Source organism: Pieris napi, chromosome 10 (genome assembly GCF_905475465.1).
Source record: "Pieris napi chromosome 10, ilPieNapi1.2, whole genome shotgun sequence".
Taxonomy (NCBI): Eukaryota; Metazoa; Arthropoda; class Insecta; order Lepidoptera; family Pieridae; genus Pieris; species Pieris napi.
The window spans coordinates 10,897,061-10,922,758 of NC_062243.1; the positions used below are offsets into that span (position 1 = coordinate 10,897,061).

The 25,698-nt window shown below is 31.9% G+C and overlaps 1 protein-coding gene across 1 annotated transcript in view; it reads right to left on the reverse strand.

Moving 5' to 3' along the window:
- The window catches only part of LOC125053198 (guanylate cyclase 32E), a 52,426-nt gene that overhangs the window by 15,248 nt on the left and 11,480 nt on the right, over positions 1-25,698 (reverse strand). The window contains exons 4-14 of the mRNA XM_047654444.1: positions 24,216-24,323; positions 21,385-21,507; positions 20,846-21,047; positions 19,742-19,819; positions 16,913-17,157; positions 14,481-14,626; positions 11,807-11,924; positions 9,451-9,541; positions 6,305-6,481; positions 5,457-5,683; positions 935-1,039 (exon numbers count right to left, since the gene is read on the reverse strand). Coding sequence (XP_047510400.1) covers positions 935-1,039; positions 5,457-5,683; positions 6,305-6,481; positions 9,451-9,541; positions 11,807-11,924; positions 14,481-14,626; positions 16,913-17,157; positions 19,742-19,819; positions 20,846-21,047; positions 21,385-21,507; positions 24,216-24,323 — 1,620 coding nt within the window. The remainder of the gene's footprint in view (positions 1-934; positions 1,040-5,456; positions 5,684-6,304; positions 6,482-9,450; positions 9,542-11,806; positions 11,925-14,480; positions 14,627-16,912; positions 17,158-19,741; positions 19,820-20,845; positions 21,048-21,384; positions 21,508-24,215; positions 24,324-25,698) is intronic.

Here is a 25,698-nt window from a genome sequence, read left to right on the forward strand (position 1 = left end):
CCAATGTGGGGCCAAAGTCCTAAAGAATAATTTTAGAAAGGCTGAAGTGGGGACAAAAAGGTTTGGGAAACACTGCTCTAGAGTCTAGGCTTTGATAAATTAGAAACTACATATATACATATCGTGTTTTATTTAATTACCATCGTATGGAATTAAATAAAAATAATTTACATCAGAATGAATTTAACCTCCTTTGACTTTAGTGAAATATTTTCAAATAGAAGATTTAAACAATAGTAGACGAGTTAGGAGAGGTGATTGATGATTATTTCAATACTATAAAAAATGTGATTGCCACAAAAGTTGTTAGAATATTATTTTTTTTTGCCGTCAGTAAAAACATGTTACAGCACTTATTACCTAAAAGTTTCTACGTACATTTCGAAAATCTATAAAAATAGGCTTTATCTAATCTCGTTATATGTAACGTCAAAACAATTCGATAACGATGTTACACACAAAATTAAAAGGTGGAAATAATAGTCTACATCTCTATGGAATATCTCCCAGAGTTCCGAAACGCTTTTATCCAGCAATTTTTTTTTTAATAATTTTTTTACTTACAAATACTTTTCTTTAAAAAACCAGAGGCTCTTTTATCTCTGCCTTTTAATAGATTTAGGAAATGTATTAAAGAAAGGCTGTATAAAAAGGCTTACTTTAAAGTTAACGATTATCTAGTTGATAAAAGGGCCTAGGACTAGTGCTAAACAGGCTACTTCTAAAAATTTGCAATATTTGCTATTTAAAAAGAGTACCGAGAGTTTTTTTACGCCGGCTTCTTCTATCTGCCTACACCCTCTGTCTTCTTTGCTGATGAGTAGGAATGCTTACCGATTCAAATTTAATGACGTGGAATAAGTGATACATGTATCTTATATTCCATAATAAACATATTTATTTTATTTTTAAACAACTATTCCTATAGACTTACCTTAAGACTGCCTCTAGTACAGTATTCGGAGAGAGCGCATACATTAGGCGGCTCGATACACGCGCCCACAAACCCATTCACATTGTCATGTTGCAAATCCCGCATCTGACAATGAGATATTAATGATGCCTTAAAGGAAAACAGCGTGCGATTTTGTATGATAACGGATGTTCCGTTCTCAGAAACCCAATTCTGAATGCAATTGCAATTCTGTGTAATTTACTACATTTATTTCGGAACGTGCTTGGGCCGTACTTTTTGCTCAATGAAGATTCCATTCGTAAATTATATGTGATATGTAAAAAGCTTATTAATTTCTAAATTGGCAACTTGTTCTTCGGAGAATTTCAGTTTTTCATTATGTTTTGCAAATTTACATACTGCTTCGTTATTAATTTCCTATTAATTTCTTCCTAACACCTATCATGTAGGTTTCTTTAGTGAACATATCAATTTTTGAAGTGAAACTTCTTTAGAATCGTTGTGATTTCAAACCGGATGCAACGGAAAAAGCGACAGTAAAAAGAGACAGACACATAAATTAATAGGATTTGGCGTGGGAGAGAGTGAGATAGGAGGCATTATACAGTGTATAAACTTTAAATTAGTGTGTATTTGATCATTTTCTGAATTAAAAAATCAAGTAAGTAGTTTAATTATAAAATTAGATTATTTATCAATTTTATTTACAAATCATTAGTTATAGAAACGTTTTGAAGTGAAAACTTCGTACTACACTTAATTAAAAGTTTATACAGTGTATAATGCTTCCTATCTCATTTTCTCCCACGTTGGATCTTGTGAATTTATTTCAAACTTTTATTATTTTAGTTTTTACCAAATTAAAGATTGATATTAAAGTTATAAATAAAAATTTAACATTAAAATATATATTTTTTTAAAGAAAAGATCCTACATTTAGATAGAGAAAAAGTCTAATTTACATATTTTAATTATAAAAACTTTGTTTTTGAAGGTTTCACTGCTACCACGTGTGAATTGGACAAATGATTTTTTTTAAATTAGAATTTTAGAAAGGCTATGAGCTCCTTACCTCAGGCATGGGACAAAAAAGGTTATTTATTAAAAACAATATATAATAAAGATGCCATTAGTTCATTATATGTAATATGTAAAAAGCTTATTAATTTCTTGATTTGCCAATTAAGAAATTAATCGTTCTTCAAGGAGATTGATTAATAGATAAATAATGATGCAACAGGTCATCATTCAGCACTCATGAATAATCATTGACTAATTCATTCAATACCATCCTTATTTGTATTTCGTGATTGTTAGACAAAATACGTGTCAACTGACTTTTTATAAACACTAATAGACGCTATTATTCTATTCGAAGCTCACCATTGTAAGTTTCAGGTTATTTATTACCTTCCCACATAAGCAGCACGATCATAATATATTATATACTTATCTACACGTTAATGCCATTTAATGTACTGCCTATGTTACTACGTTGACAGATAAATTCGCAAATAATGAACCCGGATATCAAAAAACAAAGAGAACACTTTAGCTTTGTATATATACATTATATCTTTAATCTAGTAATATATTGTATTTTTTGTAACCAGGTTTTTTACAGATGGGAATCTAGTTAACATGTCAAAGGAAAGAGGCTAGCTGCCCACGACACAGGCAATCCTTGTGTGAGGGCTAGTGCACCTTTTAACGAAATATCAATTTTATGTATAATAGAGATTTTTATTTCATTCTTTCTTTTAGTTTTTACAGTAATGGTTTTTGTTAAAAAAATATGTTATTTAAACTTTTTTAATATTTAATCGATCGACAGTCTGCTTAATTACTGACGCTCTAAGAAATATACAAGCGTTTCACATACGTATAATAAAATTCATATTCACATAAATTGAAGAGCTCTTTTCCAAAATAAACTTAGTCCACAAAAACAAAACAAAAAAGTAGAAAATATGTATAATTATTTACTTTTTCAAGATACACTGATAACAAATATGTATTATGTAGTGAATTATACTTAGACTTAGGTACTATTGATTGTTATACTTATGTAGGTACTTTGCTATACAAACACATTTTATGTAATAATGATTTTTGAAAACTGTGATTTTTCCAAAATGTGTTAAGTCTTCAAAAAGTCGGGACTTATTACGTATAGACTGTCTATTATTATTAACAAATGTTCTTTCTCACTTAATATGCTTTTTCAACTGAATTACTCTTTAGTTTTTCCATGCAGGATTTCTATATTATATCTGTTTGACTAGATTTTGTCGGTCTCGCGTCTACGAAGCTGTCATAATAGAGATAAACAATTCTTGGCTTACGTCTAATTCTCATAAATCGCGTGTTTCATATGTTATTTTAACATCAGTTCATAGTTATTTTATTTTATACTAGCTTTCGTGTCTTTTGAAGACAAAGAATTGTGCGACCTCTTCAATAATGCTGACCATATCGAATAAGCTAACATTTCTTAGCAATGACTTATCCATTGATAAAAAACTATAAAAAATTGGAAGTTTTGGAGATTATGGCGTACACTGTTTGTATGGCATAAGACTGAAGCAAAGTTCTTCACTTTATAATTTAGTTACCATACACTGATTTGTTATTTAAATTTATATTTTGTTTCTTCCCGTCTGTGTACCATGTAGAATAATGCTTTACATTATTTTAGTGTTTGGTTTTCGAAGAAAAAACAAACCAAGAGGCCTTTTTGATAAAATTAAACTAGAAAATAGTTAAAAATTTGCTCAGTCACATTAGCCACAAATGACACAATGCATGGAAATAATTAATGAAATATATAGATTAACAGCTTACAGCTAACGTTTTTAATTCTCGGTTGAGTGAACTTACAAAAGGTCTGGCCTTTTTTCAGTCAGTTCGTATAATGTAAGAAATAGTATTTTTGTAAATATTTCTGTTTAGTGTCGTGTTTTTTCCTATTTGTATGTTATGTATTAGTCATATAAATGTAAATAGTTGCCATCGACCATTAGTAGTAATAGTATTATTAATTCTTATATAAACATCATATTTAAGAATTAATTGTAACTTTTGAAATATATTCCTTACAGCGAATGTTTGGATTATCTTTCATTCCACTTATTGAACCAGGTTGATCTAAGAAAATACCGTCTAAAGGGAAAATGAATGTCTATGAAATAAATCCCTCGGCATTTTCTGAGAAAATCCACCTATCGTATGTGAGATCTATGAACCTTAAAAAGGGAATTGAGTTTACTTCGAATAAGGATCTCGCTAAGTATTACAATATATATAAAATATTACATTAGAGGTTTTATGATGTGGATTCTTATATAATTATATGAATATATTTATTATATATTATATTAAGATTAGTGGAGAGTCAAGTCAGGAGGCGACATCGGCCACCGTTGATATCTATTTTTTTTTATCGTTGGGAAATCAATTTACAAACCCCGCGTTGGTGTAACTTTTTAAAGTATCGTAAGGAGTGGAGACAAAAAGTTGCCATAAATGTAATCTGTGATATTGTTCTAGGATATTGGATATGTAGAACATTTTAGATGTCGAAGCAATGGTCATTGTCATTTCACGTCACATAAGCTTATAATTAATTAAAGTAAAGCCGAAACCGTTAATACCAGTGATTTTCCAATTTTCATAGATCTACTCACTCACTAGCTCACCCGGCAAACGTTGTTATGCCATGTTATCCAAAAAATTAAAATATTTTTTTGGGGTGGACACCCCTTATCACTAAGGGGTTTGAAAAATAGATAGTAACCAATTCTCAGACTTACTCAATATGCATAAAATGTTTTATAAGAATCGGTCGAGCCGTTTCGGAGACGTATGGGATACATTGTGACACGAGAAATTTATATATTAGATTAGACTATGAAATTATATTACTAGATAAATTGACGAGTATTCAATAGTCCTAAAATTACTTTTATGAGCTCTGTGACATAAAATGACAATGGCAGTTGACAGTAACGTCATTGCTCCGACATATGTTATTAATTATTAACCCTTTATTGTATTGTGTATATGTTAACGTAAAATTGTAAACACCGTTAGATTGTAATCTATCACGCGAGATTATAAACTGTCGAAAGATTGTGAACCTCAGCTTACTGCTTACAATTTAACATATTATTATTTGGTAGATTGTACTACACTAACTTAGTTATCATTCAAACTTCTTTGGTCAATTACAGATTAATTTTACTTTCCAACAATTTCATATAACTACCGAATAATAATACGTTAAATTGTAAGCAGTTCGTTGAGGTTCACAAGATTTCGACAGTTTATAATCTCGCGAGATAGATTACAATCTAACGGTCTTTACAATTTTACGGTGACATATACAGTGATGTATCTGTTTATTTCCTAATAAATAAAACATTTTCTTAGTAACTAGATTTTGTGTGTAGAAGATTTTTGTTAGAAATGAATTTTCCACATTTTTTCAATACTTGTTTATGTTTACAAAACAACGTAAAATAATTTTCAAAAAGCTTACAATTTTGAGTTCCTTCTTGATTTCCCGGTTAATATCGATATGATGTCGTCTCACGCGCTTCACTGCCAACAAGCGACCACGGTAAAAGGCGACTTGGGTAAAGATGGCTGAGTACCGGAAGTCCAAGTCTGGGTTAGAGCTGAGAGAGACTTGGCTTGACCGAGCCGCCCCTATGCTGCCCTTCTCGCATATCGCGTTACTTGAATTCGTATTCAAGCCAGTGCTATCTTGCTGGAAAAAATCAGCTCTGATCAACTAGCTCTGTTTTTGTTTATGAGTAAATGTCAAGTATGCATTGTAATTAATATGAAAGGAACGCTATTATGTAAAACCGATATCCATGATGATTTGATAAGTAATAGCTTAGGCACACAAGACCCCTATAAACGAAATAAAACCCTATTTTATGTAGTCCTGTTAATATCAGCAGCGCTGATGACGTAAACCTGAAATTACGTAATAGGAAAATTTGAAATTGGAATCGGAAGTGTGTTCGTAATTGCTATAAATTTTTATGGATGTATTGCAAAAGCGAAAGTAATAATGAAAAGTCCAAAGGGGTATGATCACACACAAGTTTAGAGTCGCTACCCTAACTACCAGGCGAACACTACATGAATAATTAGGATAGGTCCCAACTAAGCTCTCATATAGCTACTAAAATAAATGAAAAGATGATTATACTTCTTATTCATAAAAGTTTAATCGACGTTATTTTTCCCGTAACATTGGAATTCAATTATTGTTTTCACAGATAAGAAAATATAACTAAGCCCGTTGATATAAACATTTACATGCATCATGCAAGGCGAACATGCAGACAACATATATAAATTGTGTTTACCTACTCATTTTGTTGGCGCGCTGCTCATCATCAGGTAAGTGGAGATCTCTGAAATCGATTTTCCACAGAAGTGAGTCCAGTTCTTGCTCGTATCGCCATCCTCGGTATAGAGCTAAGGCCGCAAGTGCTAGAAGTACTAGGGTACCACCAGATGCTCCCAGGGCCCACGCACCAATATGACCTGTATATAAATTGTGGTTAATTTATGGAAGATTATGAAACTGAAACTGCAAAGTTGAAGATTATTATTTATTTGGTTTTCACGGAGCAGTGTTAGCCTAGTGGCTTCAGCGTGCTACTCTCATCCCTGAGGTCGTAGGTTCGATCCCCGGCTGTACACCAATGGACTTTCTTTCTATGTGCGCATTTAACATTCGCTCAAACGGTGAAGGAAAACATCGTGAGGAAACCGGCTTGCCTTAGACCCAAAAAGTCGACGTGCGTCAGGCACAGGAGGCTGATCACCTACTTGCCTATTAGATTAACAAATGATCATGAAACAGATACCGATCTGAGACCCAGATCTAAAAAAAGGTTGTAGCGCCACTGATTTATTTATTTTATTTTATTTAGTTTTCACAGCGTTAACACAATTCAAGGGAAAGAAATGAACGATAGTCTTATTACAGATTATCTTTCGTTACTTTTGGTTGATGAAGGCTACCTTATTAAATTCCCTCCTTTACCTTATGGAATGTGGATATATTCAATTTTCATTTTAAAAAGTATGAAGACAATAAACTAATGCTCTTTACTTCCACTTATGACTTTTAAATATAATTAAAAAAAACCATACCTAAATTTCTTTCAAAATAAAAAGTAAAACAAGTAAACAATCAGAAAACATTTTACCCATATTGTACACAATGACGGAAATATATTAAAGCACTTAAGGGTGTAAGCGGTTCGATTCAATTTGTGTCTGAGACTTACATGAATTGGAATCGTCCTAAAGTGAGGTAAGACGAAACTCGAGACTTGGAAGAAAATACTTAACAAAAGTGCGAAAAGATGACATGAAAGTGTATAGATTTTATAGACGAAAAGTATTAATTAAGGCATGTTAACATTAGCATACAGAAAATATGAATTATAATATTCAGTCATTTAATAATAAGTATATTCGAAATCTAGGTGAATAGATGAAACGGAAGTTTTTTGAAAATTCTTTTTAATACTGTCAAGTATACGCGTAATGTTCTCATTAAAATTGGGTTTTATAACATCTGTTGTCCACATTTATACGTTATTGAGGAGTGCAAGTAGTATGAGTATGTCCTTAAGTTTTACATAGTGATCATTATTTGTTTACTACTACTCTGTAACTTCCATTAGCAACAGGAATACAAATCCTGACTTTTATATGCACTTTCAGTGGAGACTTCTCAGTATCGGTAACGCTGATGAACTTTGGGATTGCGCGGGAAAAAACTCATTTAAATCGGGATTTCGGTATTGGAAGGTATAGAGTAAGGGCTCTACTTCTATGATCTACATTTTAAAAAAACTGAAAATTAACAATAGCATTTTTACGTTTCAATTTAGTTAATAATAAGCGGGTGGCGGCCGAAGAAAGGATCCAAACAAAAAAGATATACATAATATATTGACGGAATTTTCTATTCTTTCAATGTAAATAAAGCTTACATTTCGTATCGAATGATAAGGATTTGAACGTGATCCATTTATTCTTATTGATTTATTACAAATACATACGCATGGTGAGGAAAATTGGATTTATCATGCTATATTGCATTCTTATAGATTTCTATAAATATTAAAGTTTGGTTAATAAATATTTAAATTTTGACGAACGTAATCATAAGGAACATTTTAATAAATTTTAAAATATATTATTTTTTGATCTTTGACTTCGAGTGTTGTAAATATATTAAAAAGTAACGTTTTATATGTAAAAGATTGATTTTTTATAATATACTAGCGGATCCGACAGACGTTGTCCTGTACACACGTCTCACAAACAAAAAACATTTTATAATGTAAATCATACTCGACTCCACCTGAACTCACATCAAAATTTCATCAAAATCGGTCCAGCTGTTTAGGAGTTTAATTACGAATACATGCACAGAAGATTTATACATATTCCTGTTTATTTGCTGTATAGATAAATAACCTAGATACCAACTGCAGCGCCATCTGCCGAGGTGATTTGTGAATCTAAACCATCCCAAACGCATAGAAAAAAAATCATTTAAATCGGTCCAGCCGTCTAAGAGGAATTCAGTGGCATACACACGTACAGTAGAATTATAGATACATATATATAAAGATAGTCCAAGGCCCCTTAACCTTGAAATGTTATGGGTTGTGTTTTTTTTTTAAATTAAATTTACAGACAAAATCCGTAGGCTTATTACTTAAAGTCCATTGAGCGATATTAATACTGAAATTAAAATAAACTAAGTTTCAAGTTTTGTATTTAAGAGAAAATCGTAATTTCTAGAAAGGGCGAAAAACGCACAGCGGGTGACGCGTGCGGGCGATGGCCACTGCTCGACATTGCTTGTAACATTACGCTTTACGACCCTTCCTACTCTTACAAGCTTTGCGCTTAATGCCCCCGACCTCCAGCTAAGCATTACTTTTTTAGTTCCGGCAAAATAGGTCGACCTAATGTAATTTGTTGATTCTATTAAGCACTTATCGTACGTAAAATATTGCCGCATAAAAACATTTACTTAATGGGGTTTAGGATTACATATAAAACGTCGAATATAATATAACGTATTATTTATGAATCCATACATTGTTACAACACGAATAGAAGATGAAAAGACCGTACAAATTCTAGAAAGGCCGGCAACGCACTTGCGAGCCTTCTGGCAATGTTAGTGTACATGGGTGGCGGTATCACTTAACATAAGGTAAGCCTCCTGCCCGTTTGCCACCATAAAAAAAGTATGTCTTCTAATTTATTCTGATTATAGGTACTTAGTTTTTCGAAAATAAAAAATATATTTTGAAAAATTTATGAAAAAATGCTGAATTTCTTGGCAGTTAATATAATATGATGTATTTTTAGTTCCTTTTATATATTTAAATATTATATATTATTTGTACTACAGTTTTTGATTGGGTTGCGTCGAGTCAGGCATTTTTATTAAATCATTTATAAGATTTACTTACTAACGCATTTTTCACCTCGAAACCCGCAGGGAGGTTCTGAGAGTGGCACTCTACCTCCAGGCCATTTCAGTTCTCGGTGGAGTCGTAATTCCTGTTAATATTAAATAAATTAGTATACATGAGAATGTACTATAAACTTTTCACTCTATAGTTTATGAACCTATGCAGTTTTAATATTCCAATAATTGGAAATAAAATAAATACACCGTATGCCGCGGCGCGGTATTTTGCCACGTTCTCGTCTTCCAAATTTAAATAATAAAGATATTTCCACGAAATTTAATACAAAGTATCAATAGCGCCGAATCAGCCAACACATATGCCAATGCGAGCTACCATAGATAATTCATTTTCGTTTAATGCCATAAAAATGGCGCGAATTCTTTTAAAATTAGGCCAAAACTTATATTTTTTATGTATTTGTATATTGTGTTTGTAAAGTGATCGATATAAAGTCATTAACAGTCTTTAAACTATTATGTTAATCAAACATAACTAGTGGGGCTAGAACCTCACATTTCTGTATCTGTTTCGTGACTTTTTGTTTTTTCTTATAGTCAAGAAGGTGATCACCCTTCCGTGCCTGACACACGCCGTCGATATTTGGTTCTTAGGTATGCCGGTTTCCTCACATTATTTTACAAATACATTGCTGCACAGCTGTGTTTCGAACGATTGACAGACTAGTTAAGCCTCAGTTTATAGATATACTAGCAGACTCGGCCAAGCGTTGCTGTGGCTAAAGTTTCTGTTATATTACATAGTAGTAAACTATTCAAGGGAAACGGTAGGAGAACTTATGTGAAAGGTAGATGACAGCTTATGTGAAACGTTGATAATTTTAACACAGCGCCATCTGTTAGAATTGTATCAAATAATAAACAAATATTTTGCAATAAATTAAAATTGCGACTATAATTTGAGATTTAAACTATCCCTACCCTATCTTTTAAGTTGGATCAAACTACACACGGTGTGCAAATTTGATTGATATCGGTTCGGTAGTTTAGGAGTCCATTGAGGACAAACATTGTGACACGAGATTTATATATATTAAGATATCTGTGTTGTTTCAAACTCATCAACGTATATATTGAAAGCACCAAAAGCACTTCGCTTATATGAAATAATAAAATTAAATAACGGTGAAATTTTTAACACAGCTTTGAATAGGCGAAATTCCAGAGGAAAGAATGTCCATTTCGCACATTCCCACAAATATTTGTTTTAAGGGATCGACGATTAAACATTGCGTACATTCGAGAATAATGAAAAATCTTTTATTTTTTTCTTTCTATTACATCTACAAATACTTTAATAGAACATTTAATTAATTTCTATAACCTTTGACATATATAAATATTTATTATTAGTGTTTGTTTGACTGCCCTAATAATATGTTTCACATCAACATAATATGTACATATATTGCTTACATAACACAGTTTCGAGGTTTACATAATTTCAGTGAAGATTAATAGTAAACATGTGTACAACTGATCGAGCGAAGGGAATTAAGATTATATTTATAATATAACATAATAAACACTACTTATCCAGATCTTGACGTATTCGGTAGCAAATTAAAAAAGCATTGTTAAGTAATTTTTTGCTTTACAATAGCAATCTAAAATCTGAAAAATAATATTTGTATTATTATGTTTTTGGAAAAGATAGCTTATATATGTATATTGTAGATATATTATCATATTTGTTTTGGTGAACTTTAATAAGTAAATAAATATTTAATAATTTGTCCTAGCGCTTTAAGGCTTTTTAAAGATATTTCAAAAAGGTTAGTCGACATCACAGGAGACCGAAGATCTGGCAGCTACCTCGGTCAAAGAATTAGTCTAGCAATTCAAAGGGGGAACGCTGCCAGTATCTTCGGAACCTTGCCTAAAGGGACTCCTTTTAATGATATATTTTAGTTTATGTTAAGTTTAGTTATTTATTTCAATGTATATTATTTTATTATTATTAGTTTATGTTTATATTTAATATTATTAGATAATTTGTTACGTTGCAATGTATTGAGATATATTATATATTTAGATTAAAATTTAAGGAAACTGGTTCAAATCTTTCAAACACGTAATAAATGAAAATTTATAGGGCTTTTAGTCATGAATTTTAGTATAAACATAAATATTTGACGTTTTCTAAAATATGCAAATAAATTTGTTTTATCACGCATCACGCTTCATAGTTAGGATTTGCGTTGCGTTCATTCAGTCATAATGGCATAGTTTAATACTAAATAAATAGTACATAGCAAGAGATTTAATTATGTCAAATACAGATAAACAATCGCACCAGTACTCTCTAGTATCCAATTTAACAAATAAACACTTACCGGAGACATTTTGTGGAAGACGCCAAGTGGATAGAGCCCTGGAGGCTTCGTAGGATCTACTGAAAGTAGAGTGTAGTTGCCCTCTGCGTCGCCGTTCTCATCCATGTGAACGCTGTACCTAAAATATAGGTAATTTAATTGCTACCGAATTATTTCTATTAGATCGTGCATTACGTATTTCTAGGTTGTTACAGGAAACTTTTCAAATCATGGTGGGTAGATCATGATCTGAGACTACTGTAAATTCTGCGCGGGTGAACATGTAGATTGATAGTATTTAGAACCTTCATTAGATTGAAGATAAAAATTAAAACATAGTAATCATTTTAGGCAATTCGTTTACGATCTCCGCCATTAAGTTGTGGAATAGGCTGCCCGACTCCATACGATTAGCTACCTGCCTAAAGATGTTAAAACTCTTCTTCATAAACATTTCTTAACCATATCCTATCCTGCTCAATATTGACTTTTGTAATTCTTGCATTTCTTATCCTTTTGTAATATAGTTTCTTTTATTACATTTCTTGTATTATTTTGGATTAAAGTGATTCTACAATTTTTTTTATGAGATTTGCTTATGCAATTCTTGCACATTACCCATCATATTTCTTTTTATTCGTTTTTTTTCCTTACTACGGTTGCCTGGAAGAGATCGTTTGTCAGGACCGTTGCATCCCTTATAAACGAAGGATTATTTTCTCTTCTTACATGAATTTAGATTTTTGGCTTTTTAGATATTTGGCTTTAGACAAAATTCGGTATAGTATTATATAATATACAATAATTGTAAATCTACAAAGAAGTTAGCGGACGGAAGACACCGTTTTACATGCTATGCATTTAAATTACTCCAGTGTCGTTACAAAGAAAGAAATTTACGAGTGGGAGACCGATACTAGAACAGTTTAACAGAAAAACACTTTACGAATAGTAATTAGTGCAAATGAGATGCGTAACAATATGGTTGTAGGTTTACGCAATGTTTTATTTATTTTCACAGACGCTTAAAAATTCTTAAAAATACATTAAAAAAAGATTGACTGAATAATTTTGCTAACATTTTTGTACGTTAATTGATATGTATAGAAATTTCATTGTGTTTGTTGGTCAAGATTTGTTTTTTACGTTAGGTTATATAATCATAAGATATAGAAAGTATACATATGCATAATTATATTAACAATTTTCTTAACCTACAAATTAATAATAAAAATTATAAAAAAAAATAAAAGGTTCACTGCCACAGGGACCTAACTTTTTTTTTTGATTTGTTTGATTTTTTTAAAATATTTTTTATTATTACTTTGTAGATTAGAAGAAAATTGTAAATACTGTTTACTTGATTGTAATCAATAAAATTACATTTAATTTCATTAAATTAACTTATTTTCGTTATAAGTTTAAAGGAAAACTATCTTCGCCTAAAAATGACTAAAATGACGTCATAACTGAATAGCGCCAATAAAGTTATCCCCACATTTAGTCTATATACAACTTCTTTACGTTAGCCTCTGAGTCTTTCGGACCTGGTAGTGATTAGACTGATGAAGATCATCTTTAGGTTGGAGCGGCATCTTCTTTCACAAGTCTGTACCATTTTTCCTTCTTATCATATTATATTCCTTCAATCTTAAGTTGTCTCTATGTTTTTCTTTGAATTATTTGATTAATATCTATACAGCCTGTAACACCCCCTTACCTACGTATACACAAATCTTAGACCTAATATGTCTATTAATTGTTTCATTCTCTCATATCGCTAAGAAACTAAATAAATAGGTTTTAGTAGAACCACTAAACTATTTGACACTACGTGGACGACGGCAAGTCGACTCAATATTGATAGAAATTACTAAAAATAACTTATTGATTTCAATAATCGATTAAATATTCGATTCAAACGTCTATTGTTTGAAAATATTTAAAATTCGAGGCGCGATGTCCGAACATCGAATTCTTGAACCTGACCGGGTTAGAATCAGTCTGCATTAATACATACAAAATTTTGTATACAAATAAATACTCAAACAAGAAACTATTCTGCTATGGGAGCCTATAAGTATTCTATCTCTATATATATAAAATTCTCGTATCACAATGTTCGTTCCCATACTCCTCCGAAACGGGTCGACCGATTCTTATGTTATGTTCTTATTTTTTTTGCATATTCAGTAAGTCTGAGAATCAGTTACTATCTATCTTTCAAACAAAAGTGATTTTTTGGAAAAACATTTATTTTTTTATTTTTTTTATGTTACAAAAATACATACAACCCTTCATTTTCACTTCTCTACGATCAACCCCTATTTTTATTATAGTAGATAGTTATTTTTATTGAACTAAAAAAATATTTCCTAGAAATAATATACATGGCAAAACGACGTTTGACGGGTCAGCTATTATTACTATATAATACTATATTATAATAGGTAGGATATTGTATGTTTGTAACGAATAAACTACAAAAGTGGTAAAATTTTAGTCTCATCAATTATACATAACCCGCCTAAAGAAGTATAACTTCAAAAAATTATGTACCAGTTCCTGCAATTCACTGAAAGGTTAATCTATATACTGCAAAGAATAACTTTACCTTAGAGTGCGCAACCTTCACCCATCCGGCTGTTACCCGGCCTTTCTCATAATGAAGGTACCCAATACATATATTACATACCCCATAACACTCTTGTATGTGGTATTCCTCATGTAAGCAGCTAAAGCACGGCCATCTCGTGGACTTTCGCCAGTTCTAAGAGCAGTCACCAAGGCGCGAGCATATAACCACACAGCATCGTGCAACCAGGCTGCTTCTACTGGTATCTATATAAAAAAAATCAATTAATAATTAATCTAAATATATAAAATTCTTGTGTTACTGTGTTAACCGAGCTCCTTTAAAATGTATTCGGTAGGTTTGAGAATAGGTCGAAAATTATTTTTTAATCTTCTAAGTGATAAGGCTAGCTAGCCCAATATTTTTTTTTGTTTCTGGAACTTTTATTTCTGATTTAGAATTAAAAATACAATAAATAAATAATTTTTACCATTCTACCATTAAGTCCTATTTTTAATAGCCCTATTAGTATTGCAATAATCTTATTATGACAAAACGTTCAGTTCAGTAAATTTATAAAGTGTATCACTTTCTTAGTTAACCACTAACAACATACCTTTTAACCCGTCATGGATACGATTCTTTGAGAAAAAATTATTGTCAGGAAACCACGGAAGGCTGATCGCCGTCGCAGAATATGCTGTATCCTAGCATTATGGGATTCAAACATTTGATGAAGATAATATGAGAATGTAAGAGAATTTTAATATTGGTTAAAATTTCGGAAGACATTTGAGGCCATGACCCAAGTAAGTTTATTAGTTCATTCAGATTTATAATAAGTGTTATATATTTTATAAATAAGCTAAATTAAAAAAAAGTGCTAATTAACTCCACTCGTAAAACACAGTTCTAATGACATAAACATACGCAAATTACCGTAATAGCCGTTTAATTTAGGTATTTGGGGCAGTAGTTATCATTAACAGACTTCCGGTTCCAGTAACTGATAACACAACGCACTCTATTGATCAACACTTACCATGCGTAACTCATTAATTAGATACGGTATAGACATAATTGTGTACAAGTACGAAGATTTGATCGTTAAGAAGTGAAGTATCTCTTATGGTAATATTTAAGATCTACTTTCAAAAAAAACTACTGAAAAAAAATCCACAATAGTGTGGAAACGTATACTGGACACAGTTTTTTTGTCCACCAGGACGTCGAACATATTTAAAACTTGTATACTAGCAACAATATATATACCATATAATTATTATATTGCGCGTATAACACACAAACCCATTCATCGACGTACTTTTTATTTGTGGCTGAATAAACGAACTTTAGATTGTACCACCATAACATTTTTGTACCATATTCTTGCAAATAAGATATTATTATTATTAGTGCAAAGTATATTTATATATGTAATTTATAAATAAATATAATAATTGCTTGGAAATAACTTTATGTGAAAATTCGTGCATTAAAGGTGTGAAAAGAACGGTGAAACACACCTACGAAATTCAGTTCAATTAAGGATTTAAGACTGTCAAAAGTTTTTTACTGATTGAATCTACAGTCAAAACCGTTTATAACGACATTGAAGGGACCGTATAGTTGCCGACGTTATATCCGATAGTCGTTATAAGCAATGTCATATACACAAGTACAGTACATATGTATGTACACAGTTATATTATCATAGTTATCTATCTAGAATAGGTAGGTATGGGTTATAATATGGTATGTTAATATTATAATATGTAAACGAGTCAAAAAAGAAACAAATAATATTTATTACGAAATAATTAGGTACAAAAGTAATCAGTCATTTTGGTCTGTTTTTTTTAGCCCAGTCTCAAATATTTTTTGCATTTTACGTTTCATACTCCTCAAGGTATGAGTATCACTAGTATCAAACTGTTTGTTAAAGGCAACAAATTTTTGCAAAATTATTACAGCCTCGGAAGTCGTTGTTGGCTGAAACTGTTCGTTGGGAGAAAGTGCGTAGGTAATAATTTGCCTAAATATGCATTCAATGCTTATAAATAAGATTTAAAATCGTTTGTATTGTTTCGTTTGCTGAGACAAGAAGCGGTTGGTCGTTATAGCCGATAAATATCGATAACATTTCGTCGTTGTAAGCGATATGTCGCTGTATCCGATGTTGTTATAAGCGGTTTGTTTACTGAATAGTTTACTAGGGATTCGGACGGGACCATAAAATCTGGTTGTAATAACCGATAGGTTGTTGTAAACGATGTCGTTATAAACGGTTTTGACTGTAGTATAAAGTTGTTTAAATCATTAAATGGCATAATGAACCTTTAACTCTTAATGATGCACATTTTACTGACATTTTTTTCTTTAATATACCTATTATCGTGTGAAAACAATTGTATTTTATCAAGAGTAAAGGGCACATGGAAATGCGTGATTAACAAGTTGCTAATTCATAAGTATTAAGTTGAAACATAATTAAAACTGTTTGTAAAACGATTCTTACGTACGTACTAAATTAGTAATTCCATTGTACTCACCACTTTGCCTCCTCCCAAAGCCAATAAGGGATTAACGAAATTGAAAGGCGGCATCTGTAGACGCTTATTCACTTCCATAGAGAAGACTGGGTACGAGGGCGCAGGCGAAGGTGCCACAGCGAGATAAGACCGGAAAGCCTTAATCGTCCTCGCACTGGGTTCCTTCAACAACGGACCCGCGAGATAACGAATGGCCTCTTCTGACTCGTATTTTTCGACATCTACTCCGATCGCTGCGTATTCGCCTAAAACATGTTTTGAATAAAGCTTTCAAACAAAAAAGTAACACAAGCCAGTATACAAACGTTTTTTTTTATAAACCTTTCAAGCAAAAAGGTTAACAACAACAGCCAGTATTTAAAAGTATGTATTTTTTATAAAACTTTCAAAGAAAATATTCCAGCCAGTATTCAAACGTATGTTTTGTATAAACCTTTCAAACAAAAAGGTTTAATACCAGCCAGTATTTAATCGTATGAATTTTTTGATAAAACTTTCAAAGAAAATATTCCAGCCAGTATTTAACGTATTCATTTTTTGTAAACCTTTTTTTTTAAAAAAAGGCTAGTACCAGCCAGTATTAAAGCGTATTTATTTTTTTAATAAACTTTTTAAACAAAAATGTTAACACCAGTCAGTATATATAAGTATTAATTTCCAGTCAGTCAAAACCTATGGACTATACTTCAGTCCCTAATAAGGCATTAGTTACCTTTCTGTGATATTATTTAGCCTCTTTACACCTATAAAGCCGTAATTATTAATTTTCTGGGAACGGAACTGTTATATACTATATTAAGCAATTAACCATTTCATATTTTGTTGAAGGAACTGAATAATTCTAAATTCATGCGTGCTCATAGCTATAAGCCTACGCTTGACCGAGAGATATATCCATGAAATGACATCACAAGACTCTTTCTCGGCGAATTCTATAGGCTCTCCGCAATAAGCCGCTGGGATTCACTTTTTGTCTCTTCCTTTTTATTCTCTACTATGCAAGTAATACTTGTCAACATCATATCCCTAACACAATTTGTAAATTATCACTATTAATTTTATCAATTATTCGTGTGTCTTTTACAGATTAAGATGTATGTTTTGTTTTCTTTATGTTTTAGTATAAATATATTATGTAGTTCTTGTTGAATTTTATTATATTTTTACCTATAAAAGATTGGCCTTGGAAAAGATTGCTTGAAAACAATATTTGCCCGTTGCCATTATTACTTAAATGTTATAATTTGTCGTGAAAAAGAACGTAGTAAATACATAAATAATACTTTATCCGGCGCATTATTTATAAAAAGGTGTTGATTAAAATCTAAAGCTAACAAAATTTATTTATTCCACCAAGCTTCCGAACTTAACCAATTTAATAAACGTTATCATTTTCGCAAACAGCAGCCGGTTTCTTTGTAAACAAAATGAACGTTTTATGAATAATGTTTACGTAATTTTTCACTGAGTTATTTATTTATAGACCTCATTTCAATCTAAGCACATCATATACTTCAAAAAAATCAAAATCTCTTAGGTCCATACTCTAATTCGTATCTCAAGTAACAATCTCGTCTTGAGCGACTTAACTCGACAAAAAGTAGATAAAAAAAAATATATGCATTTGTCGTGTTCCTAAACTAGTCTGCTATGGTTACATTTATACAAACAAACCACAGCGGTTTTCTAATGTAACATATTATGATTTTATTCTGTAAAATAAATAAAAAGAAGATATTGTACTTTGTAGGCTTAATGCTACAATAAATGTATTTACATACATTTAATGAACGCGTAAGCTAAAGAGCAGACTCGTCAGAACTTTAGTGTTTTCCATATTTTCGTACGGATTCCTAGTCCATTCGTGTAGCGGACCGAAAAAGACAACTAAGCAAAAATAACCAATAAGTCCATTTTCAACCAACTAAAGATCACCATAAGACTGTCAACTATCATTTACAAACGGGTGATAAACTACTTTGGCCAGGTCAGAACGGTATAGACTCGACAAGCTGGTAATGGTATAGAAGAGTGATGGCAGGAGAAGTCGGGGTCGATCGTACACTCGTTGGGCTGATCAAATTAAGAGAATTATGGGATGATGATTCAACTTCCCTAATGCACTGAGACAAGCTGAGGATAGAGTGGTGTGGAGACAGCAAGTCGTCGTAACGGTTAGGGCTTTTGAAGATACGATCGTAAGTAATGAAGATTATAAAGAAGAACGTAACATTTTTTGCGTCTTCTTCAAGAGTTACCGTATAAAGTTACCGTCATAAAACTAAATTTTACACTAAAACCTTTGTCAGGAATCTATCTAAGAAACTGAACACTGGTGAAAACTGTACACTGTGTAACCAATTTCGTTTGATAGTTTTTGAGTTTATCAAGTACGTACAGACAGACGCGACTAGAGGACCTAATTTTATAATTTTTAAGGATTTACTGCAACGTTGACGTACCTAATGTATAATTAGTAGGACCCACGTAGTCGCCGAGTTATAATTTTTAAGGAGGTAAAACAATATTCGAAATTTCAACGATGGATTAGTTTTTATAGGTGAATGACCGATTTTTTTGACGTGGTGTCGGAAAACTCGCTAATCTACGGTTTTATTACGGAAATAAAAGATTTAAACGTAATAAAAATGCGCACGCGCACAGATATGGACCTGATGAGAGCTGGTCTAATTATAAATAACGCTGATCATATTTACTATAAGTTTGACATGGGTTTTATTAAATTTTTTGAAGATGTGATTGTGTGTGTAGGAAGGACATATTTTATCAATAACGATAACGATTAAAATTGATTACGAAGTTTCTTACCAGCGTCTAATAACTTCATACTGTCCAAAGCCAACATTAACCCGATGTGATCATGATAGTAACCAATTGAGACGTAAACTGTAACAAAATTTAGTTTGTATTCTACCTGAAGGCCCTTCTTCAAAATGTATTACATTTGAAAAACATTATTTGTCGATATGTGTTTATGAAACTTGATAATGTAATTAAAAAAACTTAATGAAACAAAACACTGACGCTACAACCTTTTATCTCTGGGCTTCTGATTTCTGTATCTGTTTTGTGATCATTTTTTTTTAATAGACAAGGAGTTCAACCTTCTGTTCCTGACATACATCGTCGACTTTTTGCATTTAAGACAGGTTACCTCACGATGTTTTCCTTCAACATACGAGCGTTTCATGCGCACATTGACAGTAAAATCATTGGTGGACTGCCGAGGTTCGAACCTACGATCTCAGGGATGAGTCGCATTGAAGCCACAAGGCCAACACTGTTCACTGCAGAACTTATAATGCATGCAAAACCTATGCGTTCGTGCTGCAAACAGTTGATGTTATTGCACAGAACTTTCATATAGTTTACTCGATACTTAAGAAACTATAGATACTGTCACACAATTTTATAGAAAGAAAAAGGAGAAAATTAATGAATCATTACAACAAATGCATTACAATGTATAAGATTTGGAAACCCTTTTAAGTAAAAAAATCGGTTGTCTGTAAAGTCGGTTTACTGACGATAGTTGAACGTGACAACGTCATAAAAAAATATTGATGGGATGGTTCCATTTATCAAAAAAAAAAAAAAAAATTTATTTGTTTGATAGGTATTTTGTATGGATCAAGTTACATTTATTTGTACGCATAAATACAATTATGTCAATTTTAAATGGAACGCCTCAGAGCGAGGTAACGCCGCATGACTCATGTTTTTTCGTGCGTGCAGCCGGCTCCATCGAATTATAAGACGTTGTCACGTCAAAATACCTGTTTCAGGGTTCCCACCTCTTCCAAAACAAACTTGATAGTTAATTTCACAACAAAGCTAATATTTTTTATTGTTTTTTTTTCAATTACAATTCTTATTTTGTTTACAACAACTTTTGCATAAAATTTTACTTACTTCTTGTGTCCTTGTATGTCTCGCGGACGATGTCCAAGAATGGGTTTCGTGAGAAGTTCTCTCGCCTATTTTCGTAATAATAAGGCTGTCGATACACTTGTACAGTTCGGATGGCGATTTTCTCCTCATTCGCTGCTGTTATTATCGCGTGGGCCAGGCGCGAAAAGTCATGATTTGGCGCCTTTAGGTAGACGACCGCTATCTGAATAAAAATTGTTATTTTATTTCGGCTTATAATCGTAATTATTATTCATAAATTTATCTCTTATGCTATATAAACATCATAATTATATATGAAGAACGGTGAAAGGCTTCGAAATTTCGATTAAGTTCTATAGTGAGCTTATTAAAAATTATAAAGGATAAAATATTATGAAGTGTTATATAATATATACTATGGTACAAATTAAAAGATATGAAATCGTAAAATGTCAAGTTATTTTTGTAGTTTCCCGGAGATCGAGCTCAAAATTTTAACCACACAGAGGTATATATTTATTATTAATCTTAAAGATAAATAGAAAAGATATAACTTTTACATGCATGAAATTAAAATGCGTGAGCACTGCAACCACGGAGCGGGATATGTCGATGTCCGAAGGTTTTGTTCTCGCGAAAGTTGAGTATACCCGTTTGTTGGAGCTCGCTACGTCTCGACAGTACTGTAAAAGAAATAAAAAAACATGTGTACAATTCACACGTGGTAGAAGTGACCCCTTCAAAAAGTTTGGTTTCAAGATAATGAGACAAATGTACTTTTAATATAAGTTCAAATTAATCTTTAATTTTTATAAAAACTAAAATAATTAAAGTTTGAAAGTCGATACTAAAGTTTATACACTGTATAATACTTTTTATCTTATTTTCTTCCACGTTAAATCTTATGAATTTATGAGTGTCTTTTTACTATCGCTTTTTCGTTTCATCGACTTTTAAATCACAACGATGCCAAAGTTTTCACTACAATAATTTACACTTGACATGATGACAATATGTGAGACAATACAATAACAGAAATAAATCACGATATCTTCATATTTGGATGTTTACAGATTACATAAAAAATATGTTTCCTTGCTCTTTTATTTTTAATGCCACTTGTATGTGCTAAGTATTAATGAATACAAAAATTATATGAAGAAATTCAGCATTCTAAATAGAATTATTTATAATAATTAAACTCTGATCCACGACGTGCGCGTGGATTACTAAAATACACGACCAATATATTTTAAGTTAAAAGCTCCAGGAATAACATGATTAAGTATAATCAGATTTCCCGAGCTAGTAATCCGTGAGCGTTAAGCACATTAGTAACCCCTCCTTGTTATTTTATAAAATACTAGTAGACTCGGCCAAGCGTTGCTGTGGCTAAGATTTTGTTATATTACATAGTAGTAAACTAATCAAGAGAAAAGGCAGCAGTACACCAATCCACCATGCTTTTTTGGTGGGTATGCCAATTAATTGTAGCTTATGTGAAACGTTTGTAATTATTTTGATAACGATCAATACCTAGGTACGAATAAAGAGCCTTTTCTAGCGTTGGTATTTTATTAATAAAAGGACGCTTATTGTGACGTAACTATAAAAGATAGAGACATGCTGTCGCGATAATTTTTATAGATAGTGATGTGTCCTAAAAAATTGTAATACATCATTTTGTTCTATCATTAATAGTTTTCGCAGCGCACACGATTGAAGGAAGTTTTTTTTTATTTTTTTACACCTTGGGTTAGATTATTCAAGTTTTAGTAAGAATACCTAATTTCTTTGAAAATGAAACATAGCCTATGTCACTCGGGAATAGTGTAGCTTGCCAACGGTGATAGATTTTTGAAATCGGTCCAGTAGTTTCGGAGCCTATTCATTTCAAACAAACAAAAAATCAAACCTTTCCTCTTTATAATATTAGTATAGATAGTATAGATACCATAGAAATACTCGTACATCTAGAAAACACGCGTTTGGAATATTCAAAAATTGTAACAAAAGCAAAAGATTGACGCTGGAACTGATGACATTTTCCATGGTTCAATGACCTCTTTACTAATGTTTGAGTATTTATAGTATGTCATCTTCAGTTCTTTATATAATAATATGTATGGCTTCTTTGATGTACTAGTTTGAATGATAGTTCTGTCAATATAGAACGTTCGAAAGTAAACCATAATAATTTAATTATTTATCCGTGCGTAAATCTTCTATCCGTGTGTTATAAGTAAACTGCTCCTAAACGGCTGGACCGATTTTTAAAAGTTTTAAGTCGATTCTAGAATGGCATACTTTAACAATAATAAGGTATTTCTCTTATTTTGTTTCTACGAAGAAAAGAAGAAGAAGAAATTGATGGTTTGTTTGAATTAAACAGGCTCCAAAACTACTGGACGGATTTGAATAATTCTCTCACAATTAGAATCCTGCATTATTCCTGATGAACATGGGCTGTAGAATGTTTTCAAAAATTTAAGAATACTTATGACAACTTTGATATGGTAACCCAAAATGTGAAAAAAACACCAATAAAAATCCCTATATCGCGTGCGCTGCGGAAAGTATGAAAAATGGAGCAAAGTGATGTATAGATTTATAGAAAACCTCAATATCTACATAAAAGTCCAGAGATACCGTATGATTATTTCATATTTAATCAAATTCTACCGTGCCACGCCGGGACTGAGCGCTAGTCCTATATAAATGATAAATATAAATCATAGATGTATGATGTTATCATTCTTGTTAGTTTAACTGCTGGGTTTTTAAAAGGCGTTTCGAAAAGAAAGATATAAGACTGTTTTCTTATTTATAGTCCATAACTTTAGATCAATTGAAGGATTAAGAAAATTTATGATAACTTATTAAATAAGCTTTCTTTAGATTATTATAGTCGTCTATTGAAGTTTATTATTATCAAATTCTGTCTATAACTAAATATACCTGTCATCAGAAAAAGGCGTGGTTTTCCCTATCTCAAAACTTATTTGATTTTTGTAAAAGAAATTGATTTGACTATTCGTTTCCCAGAAATATGTATATATTTTCCGAGAAAAATGTAGAGAATTCCACCCATATCACATAAAGGTATTATGGATATATACGGTAGTGGCCTGTTAAATTTTTAAGAAAGCATTGTTAATTGCCTATCTCATACCTAATCCGCTGTTTTGCTTAACAAAAATTTATGTTATTTTTTTTTTTTTTTAAACATTTATGTTTATAAAAATTGCCATATATATTAGATAAAAGAATTTGTAACATATACCGTAGATATAGTATTATGTATGATGTGATAAACTTGAATAAATAAATACAAGTACTTTGGCCTAGAAGTAACACCTTGATATATATAACACTTGTCAAAATAACATACATAGCTAATCATGGGTAGGTTGAAAGCTGCTGCCATTCGTCCCTCATGTACACACGTCTCTTGCGGACCGATGAAGGCCGATACATTAGCTGCCCATAGAGCTGCAACCTAGAACACAATGAATTGATAAATGGTTCGTCCATTGATAACAGACGGATAACAAATAATTTATAAAAAAATATAGAATAGGGTGCAAACGGACAGGATGCATCACCGCCCATGGACACTCACAATGCCAGAAGTTTGCGTTGCCGTCTTTTAAGAATTGGTACGCTCTTTTCTTGCAGGACCTTAAGAATTTTCATTTATCGATTTACGTTAAATATAACCGACTAATCACGACGCGGAGGGTGAGTTTTGGATTTTTCAATTGACATTTCAGTTAATTTCCTAAAAACTATTAATTGTCCTATTCGTTGGAAATTTGAATCATTTGGATCACGTAGGATCTATGCTCGAATATACACAAAAATACACCTTGTATTGATAGCCTCCTCCTTCGTTTTGAATCCTGTTTTAAATTATCTACAGGGGTTTTAATCGAGATTTAATTTGGTTATATGACGTTGGTCCTCGGGGATACATTCTGTTGGAGCTGGCATCACTGTCGCGACATTAAGCACGCGGCCTGCGAGTGTAGGGACGTAGGAGGAACCTTCCTTCACACCGAATAGTTTCTTAGAAGTGTAATTATAATTAGCCATATAAGTCGAACATATAAGCAAAAAATAGGCGTAGGTTGTTGTGTCTTAAATTGCAAATTACTACAGCTATTATTCAACTGTCTGTTGCCGTTTCCTCTGTAATGAATAGCCATCACAAGCAGGCTTCGAAGACAGATTACCTAATATCTAACGCGTATTAATTATAGTATACATATAGCAATTTATTATTGGATTTAGTACGTTTGAAGCTTGATGTGAAAGGCGTTATTTCATATCTTTATTAGGAGTTTTGCTAAGATGTACGATTATGGAACTAATTCGTCTTTCCTATAGGATAGCGATATATGGCTATCAATTCCATTGATGTTTGACAGTGATTAATACTATTTTGTCTTAGTCTATAAAAAATCAGTGGCGCTACAATACATACCACCTATTTAGGTCTGGGCCTCAGATTTCTGTATCTGTTTCATGATTATTTATTAATCTAATAGGCAAGAAACAAGCCTCCTGATGCTGACACACGCCGTCGACTTTTTGGGAATAAGGCAAGAGGTTTCCTTGACCGTTCGAGCAATTGTAAAATAATAATAATAAAGCCCGTTTTATTTACAATCATGATATAAACAAATTAAAAAATCTATTACTCTTTCTCTATTCGTTTCCTTCTACCGCTTCTATTTCTTCTATACATTTTTTTTTGGCGGGGTCTTCTCTTTCTTCCTCTTGATCCTTTCCATACAGTTGTCTTTAATGTCCACCTTTTATCTGTGTATCTTGCTATATGCCCCGCCCATTGCCACTTCTAAATGTTAAAT